The sequence below is a fragment of the Lutjanus erythropterus genome, chromosome 17 (assembly GCF_056507025.1).
Source record: "Lutjanus erythropterus isolate fLutEry1 chromosome 17, fLutEry1.hap2, whole genome shotgun sequence".
Classification (NCBI taxonomy): domain Eukaryota; kingdom Metazoa; phylum Chordata; class Actinopteri; order Lutjaniformes; family Lutjanidae; genus Lutjanus; species Lutjanus erythropterus.
Genome location: NC_139333.1, coordinates 22,980,557 through 23,004,880, shown reverse-complemented (window position 1 = coordinate 23,004,880; position 24,324 = coordinate 22,980,557). Strand labels below are relative to the sequence as shown.

Here is a 24,324-nt window from a genome sequence, read left to right as displayed (position 1 = left end):
GTAAAGCATAATGTTGTCTTTATTCCATGTTTCTTTGTTTTGCATGTGTTGTCTCTGAGCTGCATGTTTTCAATAGTACTTGGCAATGTAGTATATTGATGTCACGAATGATGTTTCTATTAGCATTAATATTATTTTCATAATTGTTCTGCATGCTTAAAAGTGATTAATTTGTATTTGTAATTTTAATCTCATATGCTTCAGGATGTTTATTCATGTGAATTGTTTGCTGCATCGCTCCATACTGAAAAGATAGTAATTAAAAACAGACCGATCACAGTGACATAAAAAATGAAGAAAACTTTGTTGAAGGTTTTAGCCACTCTGGTCCAGTAGCCGGGCTTCCAGTCTTCCTCCCTGCTGCTGAGGACCATAGACAGTGTTCTTTCCATCTGCCTCAGCTCCTCTGAGATCTTTTCCAAAGCAGGGGACTCCTCCGTCAGTTTGCTGCTGCTACCCTGCAGAAGTGGTTTAATGGACTGGTAATTAACAGACCATATAAGACTGCAAGCTGCTACATTTGACATTCTGGTTTTCATGTCCGTTATGATTAGTATAAAAGGGTCGGTTCATCCAGATTACAAACACATGTTCTTACTTGCCCTTAGTGGTATGTTGTCTTATCCATCTCGGAGATTTCAGCGTCCCTCCCAATTCGATGAGGGTGAATGGAACTTCATTGTGCATCAAAGAATTCTCAAAAAATCACATCTAAAAAAAGTGAATAGCAGCCTTGTCACTCTGTTTTGTTACACTTTATTTGCTCAATAACAGCTGAGCAAACATGGCTGCAAAAACTTGGTCAACTTTCTCCTTTCTTTTTTCCTGTAGTTCAGTATTCTATGTGCTCGGCTTATTCATGTTGAAAAGAAAACCAGAGATGGTAAAACAACCTGTAAAGGTGATATAGATTCACATCTTAATTTAGCCATTCTTTGCAAAACACTAGCACAACTGCACTGTTGTGTTGAAGTGTGTTCCCCCGTCTGATAACTGTGCCCTCTGTGGTTTAGTGGGTAGGTGATGGGTAGGCGTAAGACGGGGGGACACATACTGACAGGGAAACAGATTTTAACACAACACTAGTTGCTTTTGCCACAGCAGCACAACAATAATACCACTTGGAAATGCAACGGGGCTGAAAAGTTGCGTGTTTCCATTTAAATTTGGGTGAACCGACTCTTCAAAGTGTGACTCAGTTCTAACCTCTTTGGCCACTGACAGCAGCTCAGACGGAGTTTCATCAGCAGACAGATCACAGACACAAGCACAGGGAGTCCATTTCTTCTCATCTGAAAGGATATGTTTGACACAAAGATGGTTGTAGCATATTTAAAATTATATAATCAACAGTCTGTATTAGAAGTTGTAAATGTGTCTTTGAGTATTCAAATCATAACAAAAAGTTTTACACCATTATAGCAGTAACATATAATAGCAACACTTTCAAACTAGGGCTGCGCAATTAACTTTCAATTTCAACTGTAATTTTGACTTCGCACAACCAACAAGATCATTTAAAAAAATGATTACTATGCCCTACGTCATGGTGGCGTGTTGCTGTTTTTCTTGTGGCGTCAGTACAGTGCACCCTTCTTGTCCAGCCAGTTTCAGTATCAGCTTGTGTTGATTGAATTTAAGGTAAGCTGTTGAGGTACATTTTCGTTGCTGTTTGTGCTAAATTACAAACTCATTCTACATATTTGTCTGCTGTTTTAAGCAGAGAGAGGGAGAGAAACGAGCAGACACTTTTTACAATGCTGACACAGAGCTGCATGAAGCAGGCACACACAGACACGGAGGAGAGAAATCATCTCATATCATAACACAAGGCAATCTTTTTAAGTTGTCTGTTGCAGAGAAGCAACAGCCCATCTATCCAGGAACACATAAAAATCAGGGCCCTATCTTACACTAATCTAAAGTGCACAGAGAAAGCATGAGTCACAATTAATTTAATTGTCCAAATGCACCTTTGACCTCTTGCACCGGGGTGCAGGGGTATAAATGAAGGTCTTTGTGATTATGGAGACGTGCAAACACAATGCAATCATGCTGTCAACCAGTTGGCTCTGATCCGTCTGGCCATGTAAAATATTATTTCACTTTGCAGCCTGCGAAACCAGTGGAGACTATTTTGATGGCAGGAAATAGGTACGACGGTGGTCTTCTTACTGGGTTTTGGCTTTAATCTTCTTTAACTTTAATCTCACCTCTGAAACAGTTATGGAAGCTGGTTTTGCTTCGCTTGTCTTCACAGTCTTCACTCAGGCTTTGGTCTGTGTCTTCCTTGTTGTCTTTCCCCATCAGATGCATCACAAAAAGCGTCTCCAGGAGGCTCAGCATCATCAAACTATATATCCCCATGCAGTAGATCGCTGAAGGAGGAAAGCATCATCAGTAATATGGATGGATAACTGCACACTCAGTCAGTATGTGCTGTTTCTGCTCACATCAGCTGCAGTCCAGAAAAAGCAAGACTCTGATACCTATAAGTGGAACCTTGTCTGATGAAGAAGGCAGAATGTCATTCAGAATCAGTTGCATCACTGTGACGGCGAGCAGCACAGTGATTTTGAAGCCGAGCTTCTCACCCCCGCTGTCTGTGATCATGAAGGAGGCCAAGTCCAGACACAAGAAGAAGAGGATGGGCAGAATGAAGTTGACAATGTAGAGGACAGACCGCCTCTTCATGGTGACCTGTGGAAAAAAAAGGCTCATATACTTTTCACAAAGGAAACTATGTAGTACCCAGGTTGTGAACACAAGGTAACCTGCTCACATCTGCAGTGGTCAAATTATTTACTTAAAAGTCAACATTAAACAGGAAGCAGAGTGCTTTTTGCTTCCACATATTTGCGTGTTCATCTTACATGTTATGTGTTATGAAGCTGGTCAGTGAGGCCCAGCCCTTAACCCATCATATGCTAAAATGAGCTAGTTGCTGAAACTGCCCACTGTGAAATGTCTTTCACAAAATCTGCTCTCTCAACTTGCCTACAACTTTCCCCAGAGTGAATAAAGTTTAACCAGCAGGACTGTAAACATGGTATCCACAGGGAAAAGAACAAGGTTTACAGGTACAATCTAGATGGTCCTCTTCCTCCTCAGCCCAGAGGACAAGATGTCCATGATTTCCAAAAAGAATCTGACATGTTGACTCCAGAACAATCAGTCCATCTCAGATAAACCTGGGCCAGAGATAAGTCTACAGCATTTCTGGATGTTGTTGAGTCTTAAGTGTGTTTGCCAAAAATGGTTTTCAAAAGTGTTCCTGAGCCCACGCTTATACAATTAAATTTGATTTCTAATGCAGTTCTAATACAGTGCTGCCTGAGGGGTCAAAGGTCACAGACATTTGTTGTTCCTTTTCAGCCTTGCCCCTTATATGCAGAGATTTCTCTGGATTCTTTGAATCTTTTAATGATATTTTGGGTTGTAGGTGGTGAAATCTCTAAATTCCTGCGGTTTTATGTTGAAAAACATTGTTCTTGAACTGTTGGACTATTTGCCCACGCAGTTTTTCACAAAGTGGTGAACCTCACCATCCATGATGCCCCTTTAATACCCTATCAATGCCCCTTTAATCATGATACTGTCACCTCCTATCAATTTACCCTCTGACTGTTCCAAACAGATGTTTTTTGTGCAATGCTCCTGTTGTTGCTCCTGTCCCAACTTTTTTTGAAACGTGCTGCAGGCATCAAATTCATAATGAGTATATACTTATAAAAACAATAAAGTTTATTGGTTTGAACATTAAATGTCCTGACTCTATACAGTATACAATTGAATGCAAGTCGAAAGTGCAGTGATTGCAAATTGATTTTTTTGTTTGTTTCATTTAGAATTAAACTTTTTTTTCTTACATCTTTTAGACAAAATTATTTTCTTTTAGTTAATTAATCTCTTGCTCATGCTTCCCTAATTTTTTGACTCAGACACAGGCCATAACAGTCTCACATTATCACTCTCACAGCTCTCATCAGAAATACTTACAGTGTAAACGATCATGCTTTGGTTGTAGAAAAAACGGTTGTCAGTGTTTCTGGAGCCTGTCAGGTTGATGAACAGCCACTCGTACTGAGAGCGCATCAAGTCACGAGACAACTCTGTGATCTTTGAAGAATTGAGGAAGGCCTGAAGTTTTAGTTCGTCATCTGAGTAGGTAGATAAAAACAACGGTGTGAGGTTTTTCAGCAAGTCAACAAAGCAGGAATGTACGTGGTTGTATCTGCTGATGTGTGCTCATGTAACAATAAACATACACATTTTAGATGAATGTCTAGAAACTTTCAAACACAACAGGTTACAGGCTCACCAGAGTATACGGCAGACTTGAAGGAGAGGTTGCAGCGCTGAACGTCAAAGGGGAAACTGTAAACCTGCATCCTGCAGGTGCTGATCACCACCTGGTCATTCCGAAGTTCGACGTAACCATAGTTTAAAATTGTTAGATAAGGACTCGGCGCGGCCTTGTCCTTCTCTGTCCTGTACGAGAACAAAAAAAGTTTATGCTTCAAGCTGAATTTCACACAGCATGTTGTCTATCATACCATAAAACAATCTAACGTTTGATGCAATCAACTATTTAGTCTTTAATTCTTAATTATTACTGGTGATCAATGGACCGGAGCTGATCTGTCATACCACATCATGACCTCTGTGAGTCACAATTTTGGGAAAACAACTTTTTTTAATCCCCCACACTGGTGTGGAATTGGATGTTTTGGCATCAAAATGCATCAATTTTTGTCTCATTTCTAAACAGAAACATGGTGCTCTATCACTGTTGTGGGTGTACTGTATGTGGATTTGCAAGTGTGAGAACATGCATGTACAAACTTACATTTCTTCAATAATTAGATCTGGCTTCCACAATAATTCAGTAGGAACCACTACCTTTTCAATTCCACAAAACTCATTTGGATGCCAAGAAATGTGTTCATTGTACCACTCCTATACAGGAAAATCAGGGAGGAGGGAGGGGATCAAGAAACAAGAGATCAGGAGAAAAAGGGGGAGAATGGAAAGAGGCAATTCAAAGGAAATACTTTGAGTTTCCACTAAAGAAAAATAAGTGACAATTATTAAAAAGTGTTGTCGATCTAAATAAAAAAAAAAGAAAACTCACCACATAGACCCAAATGTAAGAAATGAATTTCTGGTCAATCTCTCTCTATGAGCAAAGAAATACAGTTTGTGAAAAAATCTTTATAACAGCACAATTAATATGATAATAAACCACAGCACGATGCTAGTTTTAATATAAAATATTAAGTTCAAAAACATCACACTTCATATGTTTGAGGAAATAAACAACACCTGTTTCAAATCAAGCATGAGCACAAATCCCCACAAGGCTGCACAGTAGAGATGCACGAATCGGCTCTGACATCACTGAAAACCGCACGTACACATTAATCATCCACCTGCCACCCGGATCAATAATTGTCTTTAATTCAGAGATCTGCACCTACACTGTAAGGCTGCCCCTGAGTTTATCAGCCGAGCAGTTGTTTTTTTTCCCTTTGTCAGTCAGTGTGCATCACAGTTACAGGAATTATAAATAAGTGGAATCTTGTTTATCGTTTTACATTATCTGTCACACTTATTAAGAAAATCCTGGTCACAGCATGTGCTGGTGGTGGTTGGTAAAAACATTTCAGCACTTCATTTTAACCTGTCACATGGTACAGAGAGCAATGCAACAGCATGACAGGCTGTAAACTTCACAAACGGAGTCTCTAAATCACCACAAACCACAAAACTAAATGTGATTGAAACAGAGAAGAGGAGCTGTCAGCCATATCCACGCCAACGCATCACAGAGCGCACAGGACAGGTGATACCAGACAGCAGCTGCAGCAGCCTGAGGAGAGACGCTCCGCAGGTCTGCAGATTTTATAACTCATCTATAGTCTGATTCACACTTTAACTTTCTCTGACTGTGTGAAAATGAGATACTTTCACATCACAGATGATGAAGAAAGGCTTGTCTAGTTTCATATATGAACAACTGCAACAGGCACAATGAATCTGCTCTGCTCATTAGTGTCTGGCTGTTAAGAAAATAAGCTTAAAATGTGTTTTCGCATTTTAGAGAAAATAATATCCTCATTAATGAGATAATTATTCACCCATCCCTCAACCCAACTGCCATATGTTAATTTTTATGAAATGCCTGCACAGTCTACGTGCCCATGGGTATAACCACAACCACATCGTCTTCTAAATTGATTATTTTCGTAATTAAAAATGTTTGCATCTCGATCAGCATGATTACAGACAATCATGCTGATCACCTTCAGGTGCAATTTTTTTCCAGATGACACCCACCTGTGTAAACCAGATTTATTATATATTATTATACTGTATGAAGCTTATTACTCTTGAGTCAGGGGTTACACTGTACAGTGGCTACGTTTTTCAGTGAGAAATAATGATTATCATTAAAAGAAATTAAGCTTTATTTAAAACTTACCACATCTAAGATGGCATAGAGCGACATTTCGAGGAGCACATATGTCTGGCTTTGATGGTCTTTAACAGGCCGGGTCAAGGAGTACAGGTCATTGTCTTTCGTCAGGTTCAGGTGGTTTAAAACATCCTGATAACTGCATTTACGCTTTTCTTCATCTGGAAAAACATTGAGACACACTTTCTGTCAGAGGGTTTATTCTGTATGCCTTTCCCATTCTTCTGTTTTTGCTTTTAAACTGGAAGTTAAGAGCCGTGCTGTCTGCCTGGACATCAGATTTACGGCGTGTTCTTTAATTTAGAAGAACATTAGTCACTGTGGTCACTGAAAGGCCATTATGAGATGGGTGTTAACAGGGTTTTTATCTCATTAGTCCACTAATGATTTTAAAATGTGAGCATTTTTGCTGTTATTTAAGTTTAAACAAGACTCTCCATTTCAGATCCATCTGCTACACACTGGGCCTCATGTTGCAACATGCTCTTAAGTTTTCTCCTTTATTTTCTCAGAGAACAAGAAGAGAACAAAAGAGAACAAAAAATAAGAGATGTCATCTCCAGATGCACTAAAATTTGTTAACCACCCAAACCTGCTGTTGCCCAGATGTGCTGAATGATGAATCCCACTGAAACAAATTTACTTTCACTTATTATCTTTAATCAAAAGGTTGGTGTTAAAGGACATTTTTCCCAACTACTTTGAGCTTCACAGTGTCGATTTACACTTCTATTTTAAATATTTAACAAACTGCAGCATTTATTAAATGACAAAAGTGTTTGTTTCCTGTACATACATTTGGCAGAGATGTGTACAGACATCTGCTGATCATCAGGAGGCTCTGGTGTCTCCGTGAGCTCTGAGTAACCGAAGGTACTTCCACCTGACAGAGAAAAGTATACAGAACTTTATATTCAATATATTAGTGCGCAAATGAGTGTGAGTGATGACAGACACAGAAACAGATACTTTGCATCTCAGTGACTGAGACGGTTTCGATTTGCATCTCAATAGATGTTCAATGATACGATGCATGTTAGAATTTTTTATTTAGCTAACAATTCAGTAATATATGATTCAGCCCTGTCACAATAGTGTACAATATTCAATAATCAATAATACCATAATTTCAAGGTACTTCAGGTTGAAACATAACTAGTTACATATCTGCATGACATTTGCAGTTCATTCATTGGGCGGCGCAGGGCAAAATACCACTCACACCCCTGGCACAGAATGGCAAAGGTGGATTTGGACACACCTTGAATAAATTACATCTATTGCGCCTTGCGTTTTCCACTTGCGCTTTGGATCAGCGTAAGAAAGGGCCCACAGTTACATCTTAAGTTAGTTAATGTTAGCAAAACACTAACTCATTCGCTAGCTAATCAACATTAACCGTTTGCTTGCGAGGTAGCCAGTGTTTTGTTAAAACTAGCATTTCTGAAGTGTTTGTTTGCTGTACATACTTTCATCAGAGTTTTGATTGAAATTCTGTTGATCATCAAGAAGCTCTGTGTCAATGGAGCCTCTTCCACCTGGCAGAAAAGAGTATATAAGTCTTTGCATTCAACATAATTTCCATGCACACACTTCTCCTGCTTTCCTATACAGCATGATTAAAGGTACATTCCCACTGCATGGTCTGGCTCAACTTGAGTCACTCTTTTTTGGTTTTGCCAAGCCAGTGTGCAAAATGATAAATACAACTGTCAGATTTTGAGACATCACATGCAAAATGATCCATTCAATAATTTACATAATCTGTCGCACAGACATGTATATGGCATAAATATCTATGACATGAGATGTTTGGGATGTCTGCTGAAACGGCAAATGAGCTGATGGGTGACAGAAATGAAGTAGGAATCACATGGAGGTTATTTTGTGGCAAATTTTAACACGGTTTAACACGGAGTGAGTTACCACCTTTTGCACACATGCAATACAGTTCTGATGCACCAAACACTGACTATGACGACTGCACTTCAAGTTTAGAGAAAGTGAAAACTGTTTTTAAAAAAATGAGCCAAAATCATATGAATTTTATCTTCTGATCTTCTATCCTCAAGCATGAGATAAAAACAGGGTCAATGAACCAAATTAACAAAATAAATATTTTCTCACTTAGCTCCAGTGGGAGACCTTTTCCAGAGCGTCTTTTTGACATGAATCAGTAAACACAGGCGTGACCAATGATATCAAGGTTTTGTCAAATTCAGATCAAACAGTAGCTCTGTTACACTAAATGGAATGGGACCCTAATCAGTACTATTTCTAGTATTTCAGATAAATATGGCTGCTTTGAAAAGAATCTGTTACCACTCTGTAAACAGTTTTTGGAAAGAGAGGGACCAAACTCATTGAACACTTTTTAAAATATTTGTTTGAACTGACCTAACATGAGTTATATATATATAATAATTAATTATTTGATAATTCTGATTTTGATGCAGCTCTGAAATCCACTGGAATTCAAATTTGTTAACTGGCCTGCAACAAATGAAGAGGAGAGCAACTCAGAAGATCAGCCAACTAAACTTTCCTGGTCCTTACACTGATTTTTTTTTTTTATATCACATTAACAAATAGTAAGAATAATCAATACAGTAATAATTTTATCAGCATGCATCAGACAGAATTGTCCCAGCTTACCTGTGAGTAGGAGCAAAATGAGGAAACCTGCAAGCATCGTGAGCGTGAGAGGTCTGCACAGTTCATGAGCATCTCTGTCCTCTGAACATCTGTGTTGGAACAATAATATGTTGACTCTTACCGGAAGAGGGCGGGGTGTGTTTAATGACCCACACTTTGTACTTTATAGTCTAGTATAAAAAGACATAATGCAAAGAAGCAGCCAACATCCTCAACACTTAGTTGCTTGCGGGCAAATCAATCTGCTATCAAACATAGCAGTCGCTTCCGCTCTTCTGGCTGTTTTGTGTTCAAAGTAAAGCAGATCAATGTAGGAGTGGAAAGGAGTCTTATGCCAAGTGTAAATGAACAAACTACAACTTACTTTCATTACAGTAAATATACAGGTAATCTCAGGTGTGACTGGGCACAGTTCATTTCTTCCTCCCTTTTGCCTCCAAACATCATGTTTTCTTTTTTTGTTTTTTTTTCAAATGCTGCTTGTAAGAAGCTATAGTTGCGAAGTGGAGGAAGCCAGTAGCTCTGGAACTATTTTCCCCATATAGAAACAAAAGCATGGCCAGGCACATTTCTTACACTGTGCTAGGCACACTGGAGTAAAAACCACTTGCGCCTTAGATCGGCTAAAATCCGGTTGAAGCACAAAGTCTGTGGCGCAATCGGTCTGGTCGAGGCACAGACACACATCTCCACAGTCACAACACACCTTCATTTATTTTCAGTCTTCCATTTTTTTCCCCATGCAGGAGTGAGGATTAGTAAAGTGAACATATTTTCTGTCAGCAATAAAATGTAAAGACTGAAGTTAAAAGCACACGGGTGTGTGTGTCTCGTGCTTGGCTGTGGTGTGGACATCTCTCCACAACCAATCACAAAATTTTCATTAACATTAAACAGTGTGTGTGTGTGTGTGTGTGTGTGTGTGTGTGTGTGTGTAAAATTATTCTCACTAATAAGGAATCAGGAATCGTATGAAATCTTAATAGGCCTTTATTTTCCGTAGCACCATGTTTTAGCACCTTACAGCCCTGTTTCCAACACAGACCGACTCCCTTTTATAAGGATTGCTCCTCACTTAATCACAATACGTGTGTTAAAATAACCACGTGTGTGTTTATTTAACATGTACCCTCATGTATGCCCTTGATCGAGGTAAACTTGCATCCTTCTTACTTCTTGATTTCACTGCAGTGTTTGATTTTATAGCTCACACAATTCTACCAAAAAACTTAACTCCTTATGGTTCCCGTAAGAACGCTATCAACTGGATGAGTTCCTGCTTAAATGGTAGAGAGCAATTTATCTGTTAATGGCTCCTTTTCTTCCCCACATATGCCCACATGTGGTATCCCACAAGGGAGTTTCCTTGATCCATTATTGTTTATTCTATACACAAATGATCTTCCATTAGTGTTAGCTTACTCAAATGCACATACGTTTAGATGATACAACCATCACTGCAGTAGCAGATTCAGACAAACTCATGTATGTAGTCAAATGACTTTAAATCCATCATCAAAAGGGTGGAAAAGAATAAGTTGATATTAAATGTAAATAAAACAAAAAAAATATTATTTATATGTATGACATGAAAAAGGGGGAAAATTTAAGTTTGACATTTGGTAGTGTTCAAATCAAAGAGTTTACAGAAGTTAAATTATAAGGAGTGAAAACAGTCTGTCTTGGATGGCTCATATGACAGATCTTTCTAAAAGAGTGATTAAAATGGCAAGAATGGATGGACAAATTGCAGAGTTTTTCTCTAAAGACAGTCCTAAAGTAATATGTAATAGTCTAATCTAATCTTTTTTTTAATGTGGACTCTTGGAAGATCAGCCAATGGCTAGAAGAGATCCAAATAAAATAAAATAAAAATGAAATTGGTCGATCCAAAAAAGAAAAAAACACACTCTTAGTCATAATGGGCACAGTGAAATCAGTAGAATTCAGTCTCTATTAAGACATGGTGTGATTATGAATATTATTTAAGAACATCTCTATTGAATAAAATGTTGCCCAGACTTTAAACTGTGTAACATTTACAGGGATCTATTGGTAGAAATGGAATATATTATACAGACGTATGTTTTAAAATCAACTGAAACTAATAATATCTATATTTGCATTACCTTAGAATAAGCCATTTATATTTACATATAGGAGCGGTTCCTCTTCCACAGAAGCTGCCATATTTGTGCTTGTGTTTCTACAGCAGCCACAGTAGAAAAACTGAGCCAAACCCTTTGCGTTGCGTAGATGGCACTGCGTCAATACAGAAGACAAAGAGGAGGACAGACGAGAAGGGTTGCCAGCAAACTATCCTGTATTCTGTTGTACACTAAAAGCTGCAAGTTTATGATTGTGCCACCAGCATTTCTCTCCCTTTTCCCTATACAAAGTGTTCTTTTTCATATTAATCTTTCCATCCAAAATTGTGAGGTACAGCTGACTCCTGTAGGGATAATACACATTAGTGTAACCTAAAATAGTAATGAAAATTTACAGATGTTGTAGGGAAGTATTGTCATATTTATGGGGTAATTGTAAGGATATGTAAATTTCCGTGATGCAACTAATAGTCCATGAATATCAACATATTAACCACATATGTCATGTAATAAAAAGCTGCATCAAGGTGATTCTCAGGCAGAACCATAAAGATGAATGATAAACTAACAGCTTCTAGCTTTCATTTCAAACAGACAAACATCTCATCAGCTTCCTCTGTCTTTATCAAAGTCAATTCTTCCAACACAGCAGCTGGGACTGACAAAATGGTTTCTCTGCTCTAAAGACCCATGTTGCAGACCCCCTCAGTACACCGCTGCAGTTACCACGAGTACACCATGGTACCTGGCCCTGGCTGCACTGTAACCTCAGCCTCTCTGCCTCCTCCTCCCAACCCATAACCGAGACTTTGACTTGGTAAGCAGGGAATAAATATGGATCCAGACAACACTATCTCACAGTGTTGACGCAATTTTGTGGGTGGAAGGAAATTCACTTGGTTGCAATCTGCATTCTGACCACTAGATGTCACTAAAAATTACACACTGCCCCTTAAAAGTAAAATAAATATATACATATGTAATTTCAAATATATTGCTTAGTAATTACCACCCATTTACCATGAAATTATGGGACCTGGAAATTGAAGCGTTATCCACAATTGTGCGTCGATGTGAAACAGTTGGTCCTCACAAGTGTCCAAAAAAAAAAATGATGGTTCCCATAACTAATAAAAACAAGAATGTGTGTGTGTGTGTGCGTGTGTGTGCGTGTGTACGTGTGTGTGCGTTTAAGGAGAAAAAAATATGCCATTTAGTTATTTATTTGTGCAATATGAAGAGTCTGATACATGCTTTCCAAAGCCACAGTACATACAACAGATCACAGAACTGTTATTCCATCATATTAATACATCGTGACATAATGTAGACTTCCTCATAAGAAAACACAACTTGATATAAATATTAAAAGATCTTCAAGAATCCTATAAGAATCAAGACAACCTGTGAGAGCATGTACGATACACAAAGACACTGCATATTACATGCTAAATACATGTAAATATTAGATGTTATATTAGTGTACAAGACTTTTACAACACAAGTAGACCAGTGTCATAAGTTCATATTGTGTACATGCATTAGATGTAGCTGTAGGACTGTGTGAAACATGCAAACAAGTACTGAAGCGCTAAATAGATCCAAACAGAGTACACATTTCCTCCTCAGCTTTACTAAATCCAGAGTGTGGAAGAAGCATTTCATCAGTGCACATCTTCCAGCAGAGTAAGATGTTAAAAATCAACTCAAACAGAGAAACTGAGCTCCGTCAGAACCAGTGGTTAGGACAGGTCCATTTGGGGACAGGTGTCTCTTGTGGCTTTGGGGCTGTGGCTCTGAAATTGTTGTCAGTCATCAGAAAAAAATGTGCTTTTGATTTTCACCTGTGAGGCCATGTTGTACTGATGATGCTTGGTTCATTTGCAATAAATCTAAAATGACACCAAAATACAGGTGTGGACACAGACAGGTAGGGTCAAATGTTTTTTGGGACTGCCCAAAACTGCAGAATTTTTGGGAGAATATTAAAAGAGAGACTGAGACAGGTGCACGTAATGGAAGAACTAACAGCAAAATTGGAAATGAATAAAGGACATTCTTGTGCAGAGATGGACACCTGTGACTCGGCATCATAGAAAACCTTATAGATGAAATCCATGCCCTTTTACATATATAAATAAGATTAGGTTGAAAAAACAGACATGTGAGTCACAGTCAATCAGAGCAATGAAATGTGTCATAATGGTGCAAGCATCACCTGGTGGCAGTCTTTCATATTACAGCTAAACAAAACACTAAAATGTATTCCTGAAACATTTAGGCTGAAAATATGTAATGCAGTAACATAATCTTATTCATATTTGATTCATGTTTCCTAGTTTGACAGTTTGATCTGAGTTTTGTGAATCTGAGGCATTTGAAACTTGTGACATGTGACATTTTTAAATCTGGACCAGTGATGGTTTCTCCGTCAGTCATCTTGTAGATTTATTAATTTAACAGTTGTGACTGACCCAGTTCAAGACTGGTGGAATGTCTGACTGAAACCTCAACAGATTTGTCTGCTTTCCAGGCCCTTAAAGTTTTGGGAAATACCAAATCTAGACTTAGTTTAGATATGTCATACTTTCAAGTTTAACATTTTTTAAACTTTAGGTGTTGTGCACCTTTTAGACCAAAAGAGGGCAGGACATGCAAACAGGTTGTCCTGGTATTGAGTGGAAGTAAAGCAATTAGGCTTTATCATCCTTCCAAAATATTTATTACCCTAATTCCTAAAAAGTTGAGATGCTGTGTAAAATGTAAATGAAAACAGGATGCAATGATTTAAAAAAAATCTACCTGTATTCAATTGAATACACTACAGAGACAAGATATTTATATGATGTGATACATCACCTTTTCTTTTAACAACACTCAGTCAGCATTTAGGACCTGAGAGCGCTAACTGTTGAAGTTTTGCTTGATGTACGATTTATCGGATTGAAATCATAGATTATAATTTTTAGCTTCACTTTGTTTGAGTACTTGAGTGATTTTGCAACACAGTTTAAGTTTCCAATGCTTTTCTCGCTGGTAGGCAGCTTGGTAATACATAAAAGCTGAGCAGGCAGGGGTGGTGAGAGTTTTTGGAAGTGTAAGACTGTTATTTCCTGCAAACAGCACATAGCAGTGCAAACCAGACATGTAATAAGCCCAGAAAAGAGAGGAAAAAGAAAGGAATGATAATCAGCGTAACAAAGAAAACAGCCACTCAGTCACGTTCTCATTATGTTGCAGTGATCATCCCCATGCATTGTTCCATTGTAAGAAGATAATAATTAAAAACACACTGACCACTGTCACATAGAAAATAAAGAAAACTCTGTTGACTGTTTTAGCCACTCTGGTCCAGTAGCCGGGCTTCTCCTCTTCCTTCTTGCTGCTCAGGAGTAGAGACAGAGTTTTCTCCATCTCCCTCAGGTCATCTGAGAGCTTCTCCAAAGCCTGGTACTCCCCCGTCATTTTGCTGCTGTTGCCCTGCAAAAGTGATTTAGTAAACTGGTTTATACAATTATGGATTGTAACATCATCAGCTGATGACTCATTCAGCATTTTGTGTCCGTTATGACGAGAATTTAAAAATGCAACCCAATCCTAACCTCTTTGGCCACAGGCAGCAGCTCAGATGGAGGTTCACCTGTAGACACATCACAGATGCAGGCACACTGAGTCCATTTGGGCCTTTCTGAAATGATATGTGTGACAAAAATAAAATTAACAAATGTGTTAAGACATCATAATAAAAGGGAGTTGCACCAGCTTTTTTGCTGATCCATTTCTAAGTTTGTAAAATCCTACCTGCTGACGTTGTTTGGTTTAGTCTCAACTCATTGGCATGATGTTTTGTAATTTAAAAGTATGTATGCAAAATTTTGGCATAATCCCTCTACATTATCATTTTTGACCAACCAGAAGTGTGCGATAGTAGCTGTATCTGCAAAGACCCTGTCCTCTGCCTACATTTCCTTATTTTCTCATCATTTTTGCTGTGCTCAGGACACTTTGCCAACTAAAAAATCTTTGACATTCTGGTTTCTTTCTGGTGGATTTATAAACAGCTCAGATTCCACCTTTAAGGTATTTGAATCCTTCTCAGGCTGCATTGTTGTTAAGCTGATTTTTGACCAGTGTTGGGTCAGTATTTTTTATGTGTACTTTGAAGTATCTCATTACAAAAGGCTGATAAAGATGAGAAAGTGTTTATCAGAAAGGTAGTGTATCAAAACAAGCATTTGAATGGAAACACGATTATTATCAATTATTATCGTGGGCTCCAGGTCTCACCTTTGTGACAGTTGTGAGAGTTGGCTTTGCGTTGTGTGTCACAGTCTTCACTCCGTCTTTGGTCTTTACCTGCCTCGCTGTTTCGGGACGCAGAGTCTTTCTCCATCAGATACATCACAAAAATCGTCTCCAGGAGGCTCAGAAGCATCAGAGCAAAAATCCCAATGCAGTAGAGCGCTGGGGGAAGACGGACAGAATCATTAATGCGGGCAAATAATCACCTGTTGAGTCAATAAGTGCGGTCCAATGAGGAGAAGACTCTGAGGGAGGTTCTTTACCTATAAGTGGAATCCTGTTCGATGAGGCTGGCAGGATCTCGTTCAGGATAAGTTGTAACACAGTGACGGCGAGCAGCACGGTGACTTTGAAGCTGAGCTTCTCGCCCCCGTTGTCTGAGATCATGAAGGAAGCCAAGTCCAGACACATGAAGAAGAGGACGGGCAGCAAGAAGTTGACAATGTAGAGGAGAGACCGCCTCTTCATGGTGATCTGTGAAGGGATTGTTAAAGCGTCATGCGGCTGATGTTTGTACAAAGTGACCTGCACCAATCTGCTCATGTCATGTGTTAAAAGAAGTAAAGAAGTCATTCAGTACAATGTCCTTCACTTACTGATGTTAAAAGCAATAAAATGCACTTAAAAAACACTCATGAGGAAAAGAAGAGCTGCTGGTGACTTTTTATATTTTCAGATCAGAAGGAAAAGGAGGAAACAAATTAGGTAAAAAGAAGGGGGAGACAGATAAAGAAGAAAGAAATCAGTAAAGGCTGGTAGAAGAAAGAAATAGGAAAAGACAAAAGGCAAGAGTGCAAATCTCATTATACAGTAAGACAGGGGTGGACAAAGGTGAAATTCAGCTCTGCATCCGCTTGGACTGGATCCACTTTCTCTATCTGGATTGCTGTTTGTTCTTATTAGGTTACAGACTTTTGAGTGGACAGGCTGTTAAACCAAACTCCTTTCTAAAAGCGGGTGCTTTATGGTGGGGCCATATTTTTTCACAGTAATCATGTTGATTTTCAGAAATAAATATATTGTAGAAATAGAGTAGAATATCTACAAACTGTAAATACTCAAATACAACAACAAGAACTAGAAAATCTGTAGCAGTTTCATGTGGGAACTATTTTCTTTCTAGTAGAAAAGAAAGTAGTTCCAGTAGATTCTACTGCACTTTGAACATCACAGACATATATTGGAGAGAATGCAGACATCTCTACAGCCGATATCCCCAAAACTCTACAACTCACAACAAAACTTTCTAGATGGATAAATAGCAGGGCCAGGGGAAAAATATGCATTTTCGATTTTGGGGGATAAATGTCCCTTTAAATAAAGCGCTTGGTGACACAGTGTACATACATACATACAGTGTAAACGATGATGTCTTGGCTGAACAAATCGCTGGCGTTGTAGGAGGTGACTGTCATCTTGAGGAACAGCCACTCGTACTGCGTCCTCATCACCTCCCGAGACCACTCCGTGGCCTCTGAGGAGTTGTCGCTCGCCTGGAGCCGAATGTCCTTGGCTGAGTGAGAAGATAAAGAAGTGGTTTCTGTGGTTGTTTCAGGTAAGATAAACACGAAGGAGCGGATGATAAGTGGTGGGATTTGTGGTGTGTTGTGGAGACAGTGAGACGGCATGAGCTTGATTCATAGCTTATGGCGGAGTCAGCGTATGTCACATAAATATAATGTATAATACTTTAATATTCTATCACAAATAAGTGTAATTCTTTCTGTGTGTTCCATGAATATTCTGTGACCTTAAAAGGGATAGTTCACCCAAAAATGAAAAGTCATTATCTACCCACCCTCACAGCGGTTCAGGGTCGAGTTTAGTTTTAGTCTACAAAACACTGCTGGAGTTTCACAGGAAAACTGCACTGCAGAATCTCCCAAAACAATGGAAATGAATGGTGACCAGTGCTGAAACCCCAAAAAACAACAGAATAAAAACTTAAAATGGCGCCATACTGCTCGTCTGGTCTAATCCAAGTCTCCTAAAGCCCTGACATGTGAAGTTGGCAAAAAAAAAAAAATATTTATTATTTATTTATTTACACCATGTGTTTATCCTGAATCTTCACTGTAGGTCCTAGGTTGGAGCCACGTCCACGTGCACATGCACACCGTCTAAACTGGGTGTGTGTGGCGTGACGGTGTGCAAACAGCATGTCGGGACATTGGGAGACTTGGATTATGCCAGATGAAGTTTGGGAGATTCTGCAACACTGTTTTCCTGTAAAACTAACAAAATAAACCTTACCCTCAATCGGGTCGAAGGTAAGTAGATAATGACTGAATTTTCATTTTTGGGTGAACTGTCCCTTTAAGAGGTTACTGACTTCAGCGGGCTGTGATGTGACATATTCTCAGGAACACAAAAATAATGAAGTATCTGGGAATGAGGTTCTCAGAAATGAAATGAAAACATCTGGGTTGAATCAAGGACACACACACATACTTGCACATGCGCATTAATACACAGATGAGACTCTGTTAAAGGAGGTCGCACATCTTTGTTTCAGTTTTTTATTTGTCAGATAAACTGCTCCTCTTATGCACTATGTCCCTGTCTCTGTCTCATCCCTGCATCGACTCTCAATTGCCACCACAAGCTGAGGCCGACCCAATTTGAGCTCATGTCACAATTAACTCTTTTAAACACAAAACACAACTCATTCCACTCTCACCTGTGTGTATGACAGACTTGAAGGAGAGGTTGCAGCTCTGTATGTCAAAGGGGAAGTTGTAAACGTGCATCCTGCAGGTGCTGACCAGAACCTGGTCGTTCTGGACTTCAACATCGCCTTTATTGTTGATGGTGAGGTAAGGACTCGGAGGAGCTTTGTCCTTCTCTGTCCTGCACGAGAACACACAGACACACATGTGAATACAGCTGCTAAATAGAAACAAGTGAAGGCATTTGTGTGATGCTGCCAGTTTAGAAAAATCAGTGTATGCACTGCACACATTGTATGTGTGTGTTAATGTTGGTGCATACTAATACATTCACACTTACATTTCTTCAATAGTGAGATCTGGTTTCCACATAACGTCAGTAGGAAGAGAAACATTATCAATTCCACAAAAATCATTTGGATCCCAGTGAATGTATTCATTGTGCCACCTCTGCAGAGGAAAATGAGGGACATAAACAGTAAATAAAAGGAGAAGTGAGACAAAGAGACATAAATTAACATGACTTTAACACCATTTAATGGTTATCCAAGCAAAGGGAGATTTGTCGAAAAGTCTTCATCATCTATTGACAAAACTCACCATGACAGTCCAAACATAAGGAATGAACTTCTGGTCTTTTTCAACCTGTAAACAGAGAAATATGTGTGAAAATCTTTGCTGCAAGGGCAGCAAGCTAAGTTAGCTCATTAGCTTACCTCCTATTGCTAACAGTGCAATAAGTTCACAGTTTAGTCATAATGTTTCATTAGTACCCGTGACTCCTGTCTCTGCAGCCACTTTTGTGGAGGAGATCTGACAAATGAGGGTTATGCTCATTATCTCCACTAAGTTATGTTTTTGGGGTTATGTGTTTGTTTGTCTGTCTGTCCGCAGGATTACAGAAAACATACTGACCCGATTTTTATGAAACTTGGTGGAGCAGTGTAGCTTGGGTCTAGCAAGAGACCTTTAAATTTTGGGGCAGACACACAAATTACTTTCCCTTACATTAACATTGCAAGATAGGCCAATGGTTACACTGGTGTCTATGGAAAAAACAAACTGAATTCACCATGCATGCACAAACCGAGCATGTCATGATTGAAGTGAATGATGTGCCGTGACTAAACATACAAAAAAAACATAACAGCCGCCTCAAACATGACTGCACAATGAAATGCAGCAGGTATGTAAGAAATAAGCAATAAAGGATGTGATTTTTACAGATTTACCTGGAATTTTCCAAACTGCGTGAACCCTGCAGGTGTCTTTGCAGATTTGCATGTCATAGAAGACTGGACTATTAGCCGATGTCTGATCTTTTCAAGTGCCCTATAGCTCAGATTTGCACTAATTTATATTATTCTGATGGCAGTTTCACATGTCAATCTGCCTGAGTCACTTTTACAGATGCATCATGACAGTAAACTTGAATGGTCAGTTCTGTATCACTTTCAGTACACACAAGTCTGAATTTAATGTACAGTAACAGATGCATGGAAAGACAAAAAAAAATCAGCAATCTGTCATCACTGGAACAAAGGGATCATTTCAACATTCAGAGAAAATAAAATGTGATAAACCAGGAAACACATTATTCTATAAAATGAATTTTCCCCCTCACAATGCAACCGGGACTAAAGAGGTTAACAAACCATAATACTATTTGAGCAGCACTCTCTGCATATTTTCACATTTTATTCATGTCATCTGAAAACATGAATAAATGAATATGCAGCGAAGTGCTTTATGCAGCATGAAAGCAAATGGAAATTAAACAAGAGTCCCATTCTAACATCCCACCATTAAATGCAATTAAATGTTCTATGTTTGAAACAGGCTTAAATAAAATGCACATGAAAGCGGTATTGATCTTCTCTTTCAGAAAGAGAGTGAAATAGTGTATTTGCCAACCCTGTCCGATGGCAAAGAGATTTGTTCAGGTACTACAGTATTTTTTGTGGTTAAAATCATGAGTTTAAAAAGGCATTAAGCTTTATAACAGATTTATATAAACAGTTTTCGTTCACGTATCATTTGTTTGCACTTGCTCGATATGCTGCGACAGTTATGGAAGTTTGCTACTTGAATTTTGCAACCAATTGAAGTCATACTGGATGGAATATCAAATGGCTTATTCTTTTGACAGCTATAACCTCCCAGACATGATAAGTGAAAATCTGATGGATGAATCTTTACTTACCACATCTAGGATGGCGTAGAGGAGTACCTCCAGGTATACCCGTGTGGGGCGCTTGTAGTTTTTAACAGGCCGGGTCATGAAGTACAGCTCGTTGGTTTGGGTTATGTTCAAGTAGTTTAAAACTCCCTGATAGCTGCAGTTATGCTCAGGGTTCACTCCATCTGCAGCAAAAAACATCAAGACACATTTTCTGGCAGACATTATTGTAGGCTCGTAGACTTTGTGCTGACATCCATGCACCTCCAAATTGTTGTGAACGCACAGACTTAAATTTTGCCCCAATCCTCTAGACGCTAATCCATCCATGCATGTGTGGACTGTGTCCTCCAAACAGACTCCAGAGAGTATAATCAGAACTGCTACATGTTTGTGGTGTCCTCAGCTGTAGCTCTGCCTCAGTTTGAGAGTATAATCTATGCTTGATGGAGACAATAATTTTTTTTAAATCGGTCCCTTGTTGAGTGAAACCGCTGCAGCCTCCAGCCATTAAACGGGCTGCAATATAATCCTTACGGCCAATTGTGTGATGTCAAAGTATGTCCACTAAAAGGGCTTGTTTTCACCACTGACAGACTGAGATTGTTATTCTACGTATGAGACTCTGGTTTGGTTGAAATAAACCTTTTGTTAATTAATTCATATTATTGCTAGATGTGAAAATATCAGGAGAGGAGAGAGAGGGAGGTCGGACATCAGAGAATCAGCATGTAGAGCCAGGATATTGTTTTATTTTGACCAAACCAGGAACTTCATCTATAAAAATGGACTTTGGTTTTGATCTTCAGTTTGACTTAGGCAGAGAAAAACACCTAAAAAAAAAGGGGGGGGGAGTTATTAAAGGGATATTTCACCCAAAAATGAAAATTCAGTTATTATCTAGTTACCTTCTTGCTGTTTGAAGGTCGGGTTTGGTTTTTTAGTCCACAAAACTGGAGTTTCACAGGAAAACAGAGTTTCAGCATCTCCCAAACAACGTAAGAGAACAGTGACCAGTTTTCAAACCGAAAAACAACCCAACAAAAGTTTTTCTTTGTTTCTGTAAAGTTTGAATGATGTTTTCTGATGATAAAATTACAGTTTCTGTAAAAGTAGTCTGGTGGTGTTTATGAGAGGGATATAACGGCTGTTTCTGCTTGAACAAAAAGGATCTTGCTCTTTTACAAAAAGGATCTCTCCCATAATATTGTCAGACACTTAGAATACCAATCTGAGTCTTTCGGCGGCACAAACAAGCAGCCGCAACATTCTCACTCTATACTGGACCACTTTCCAAAATAATTCTCCTCATTATTCACTTAGACACAAAAAAAACAATAGTGCCAGTGTCAATACTCTTATTAACTTTTATTCTGGACTGGAAGAGCTCTTGTGTTTGTCATCAGATTTACTGTGTTTACTGGTACCCATAAAGAAATGGCAGACATTAGTGTCTGTGGGTTGGTACCCGCTGCTTCTTAATTTATTATCAAACCATGAAAAACACCAGCTCACAAATATCTGCAGAAATATCTGGTGACTGTGGTCACTGAGAGGCCATTATGAGATGGGCGTTGGCAGGACTGCAGGGTTTTATCCCATCAGTCCACTAATGATTTTTAGATGTGAGCTTTTTTGCTCTTTATCTACAACCCGTGTTCTTATATATATGACAGTCAGCAGCACATTTTTTAGATCAGATCTGGGTTCAATGATTAATGAATTAATGATTCTTTGCTTTTATTAAATGATTATGTGAATAAAACACACTTTTTTGTTGATTTCATATTCCCATCTTTTAATTGTCTGTTTAATAAGCTATCTTTTTGAAAATCTCATGCTTTTTTTCCACACTTTTTCTTTATTGTTTGACATTTCTGTACTCTGGAAATCCACATCTGTCAATACAAAACACTTATCTTCAGACTGAAAGCATTGTGGTCACTAATAGCTCACATCGACATATTCCTACACTATAAACGCAGAGCAGACACATGCACATTATGAACGCACAGGAGAGGGATACAGCTTTTAGTTTTTACGATTAAAGTTTTCCCAGTTTAAAAATACAAAGCACTTTGATTTAATTAACAAGTCACAGGAGTTAAAGGAAATAGGTTGAGCCTTACCTGTGAGGAAGAGCAGAAAGATGAAACCAGTAAACATCATGACTGCAGCACCTGTGAGAATCCAGAGTCAGTACAGTTCACATGTACCCCTGTCCTCTCACTGTTGTCTGGAAGCGCCACCAAGTCTGTGTCAGTCATAAAACCACTGCTGCATACTGGAATGAGGGCCGGGCTGATAAGTTTTTTGTTTTGTTTTTTTGAAATAATCTCATTGGTCTGGGAGCGATCCGGAGATGGTCACTCCCAGCACTCCAGTGGTCATCACTGCATCTCTCAGCGGTCTTTTAGGAGAGGAGCAGTAGGCGGGAAGGTCCCTGGTGGAGACAAACACGGGCGGTAATGAATGTTTCCTGGTAAAAAGTAGAGTCACTGCACCTAATGAACATTTTTCACACAAGTCCCACACATTCAGCACAAGAAAAGAAAAGAGATGGAAAGGAAAGAAAAGAAAAGAAATTAAGGTGTTGCAGCAGAATTACTTAGATACAGAAAAAGGTGTCACTTTACAATGAGGGTTACACATGAATTTCATGTTAAACATGTTCTTAGCACATGAGAAACGTGATTTTGGAACATTTTCATGCTGTAATTTGTATATTTTCATGTAAAACACATGCCACATGTGATAACATGTCTCCTAAATTTGATCACATTTTTTTTTTGTAAGGAATAATAATTAACAGTATAATTAGTGGGATAATGTACAGTGAGCTTTGCATCGGGGTCCTGCACCACTTTGTCGAGGTTTATTTTGCAATAACTACCCGCTGACTGTGAAAAGGCTCAATGGCGTTAATGTTAACTATGTTAATGTACACGTCATTTAGTTGCTTATAAGATAATATCAATGTTAGTTAATGCAGTAACATGGACACAGGAAGTAGGGGTGCTGAGGGGGCTGCAGCACCAAAAAAAACAGTACAAAGACAATATATTTAATGTTCAAACTAATAAACTTTATTTATTTTTTTTGTAAATATGCACTCATTTGGAATTGTGACAGGGGCAACAAAAGTTGTGTACCGCTCAAAAAACATGTGTTTGGAACGTTCAAAGGGTAAACGGGTTAACTGATATCATGATTTTCAGAGATGTCCCTGCTTATTTCAGCAAGACAATGTCAAGACACATCCTGCACATGTTACAACAGTGTGGCTTCACAGTAAAAGAGTTCAGAAGAGTGCAAAATACAACAACAGAGACCACGGACTGTTGAGCTCCTGAAGTCATATATCAAGCAAGAATGAGAAAGGATTTTTCTTTCAAAACTTCAGCAATTATTGTCCTCAGTTCCCAAATGCTAATGGGTTTAAAAGGCACTCAGCTTGTGGTGTTTTAAGCACCAAAACAATACCTTTGACAAATTCGAAATCAGTGTCTCTGTAAGTAAAAAGGGAGAAAGTGTCAGTGGGTACCTGAAGCACTTCTTACATAAAGTCACACAGTAACTACAGGACATGTGGGCTGTAATCTAAAGCATTATCAATCATATTTACTGTGTAATAATAGAAAAGGTGCCCATTCATTAAAAAAAAAATACTTTGTGGGCTGTAATCTAAAGTGTTACCAACCAAAGTGCTGGAAAAAATGAAAATATGAGGGTGCTATAAAAAAGGGGTTTGGATCACCATGAATGTCTGTCTGGAAAATCCATCCAGTGATGGCTGAGATTTTTCAGTCTGGACTACGAAGGAGGACTGACAGTCCAACGTGCCATCCATAAAGACACACCTGTGAGCAGAGCTAAAACAAATCAAATCAGCACGCGCTGTGATTCAATGTGGTTAAACAATGAAGCATGTAA

The 24,324-nt window shown here is 38.8% G+C and overlaps 2 protein-coding genes across 2 annotated transcripts; both read right to left on the bottom strand.

Moving 5' to 3' along the window:
* Window positions 1-209: 209 nt before the first annotated feature.
* Window positions 210-9,170, bottom strand: LOC146312238 (5-hydroxytryptamine receptor 3A-like). The gene is made up of 10 exons (XM_084741134.1): window positions 9,134-9,170; window positions 6,485-6,639; window positions 5,135-5,179; window positions 4,850-4,959; window positions 4,322-4,491; window positions 4,000-4,160; window positions 2,490-2,700; window positions 2,214-2,378; window positions 1,207-1,292; window positions 210-458 (listed from the first exon to the last, which is right to left on the bottom strand). The coding sequence occupies exons 1-10, from the start codon at window positions 9,168-9,170 to the stop codon at window positions 210-212; spliced, it is 1,389 nt and encodes a 462-aa protein (XP_084597260.1).
* A 5,266-nt stretch (window positions 9,171-14,436) lies between these two features.
* On the bottom strand, window positions 14,437-20,569 carry LOC146312237 (5-hydroxytryptamine receptor 3A-like). The gene is made up of 9 exons (XM_084740915.1): window positions 20,416-20,569; window positions 18,813-18,857; window positions 18,553-18,662; window positions 18,224-18,393; window positions 16,899-17,056; window positions 15,807-16,017; window positions 15,529-15,705; window positions 14,844-14,929; window positions 14,437-14,721 (listed from the first exon to the last, which is right to left on the bottom strand). Exons 1-9 carry the CDS (start codon window positions 20,491-20,493, stop codon window positions 14,485-14,487), a joined length of 1,272 nt encoding a protein of 423 aa, XP_084597041.1. The 5' UTR covers window positions 20,494-20,569; the 3' UTR covers window positions 14,437-14,484.
* Window positions 20,570-24,324: the final 3,755 nt, after the last annotated feature.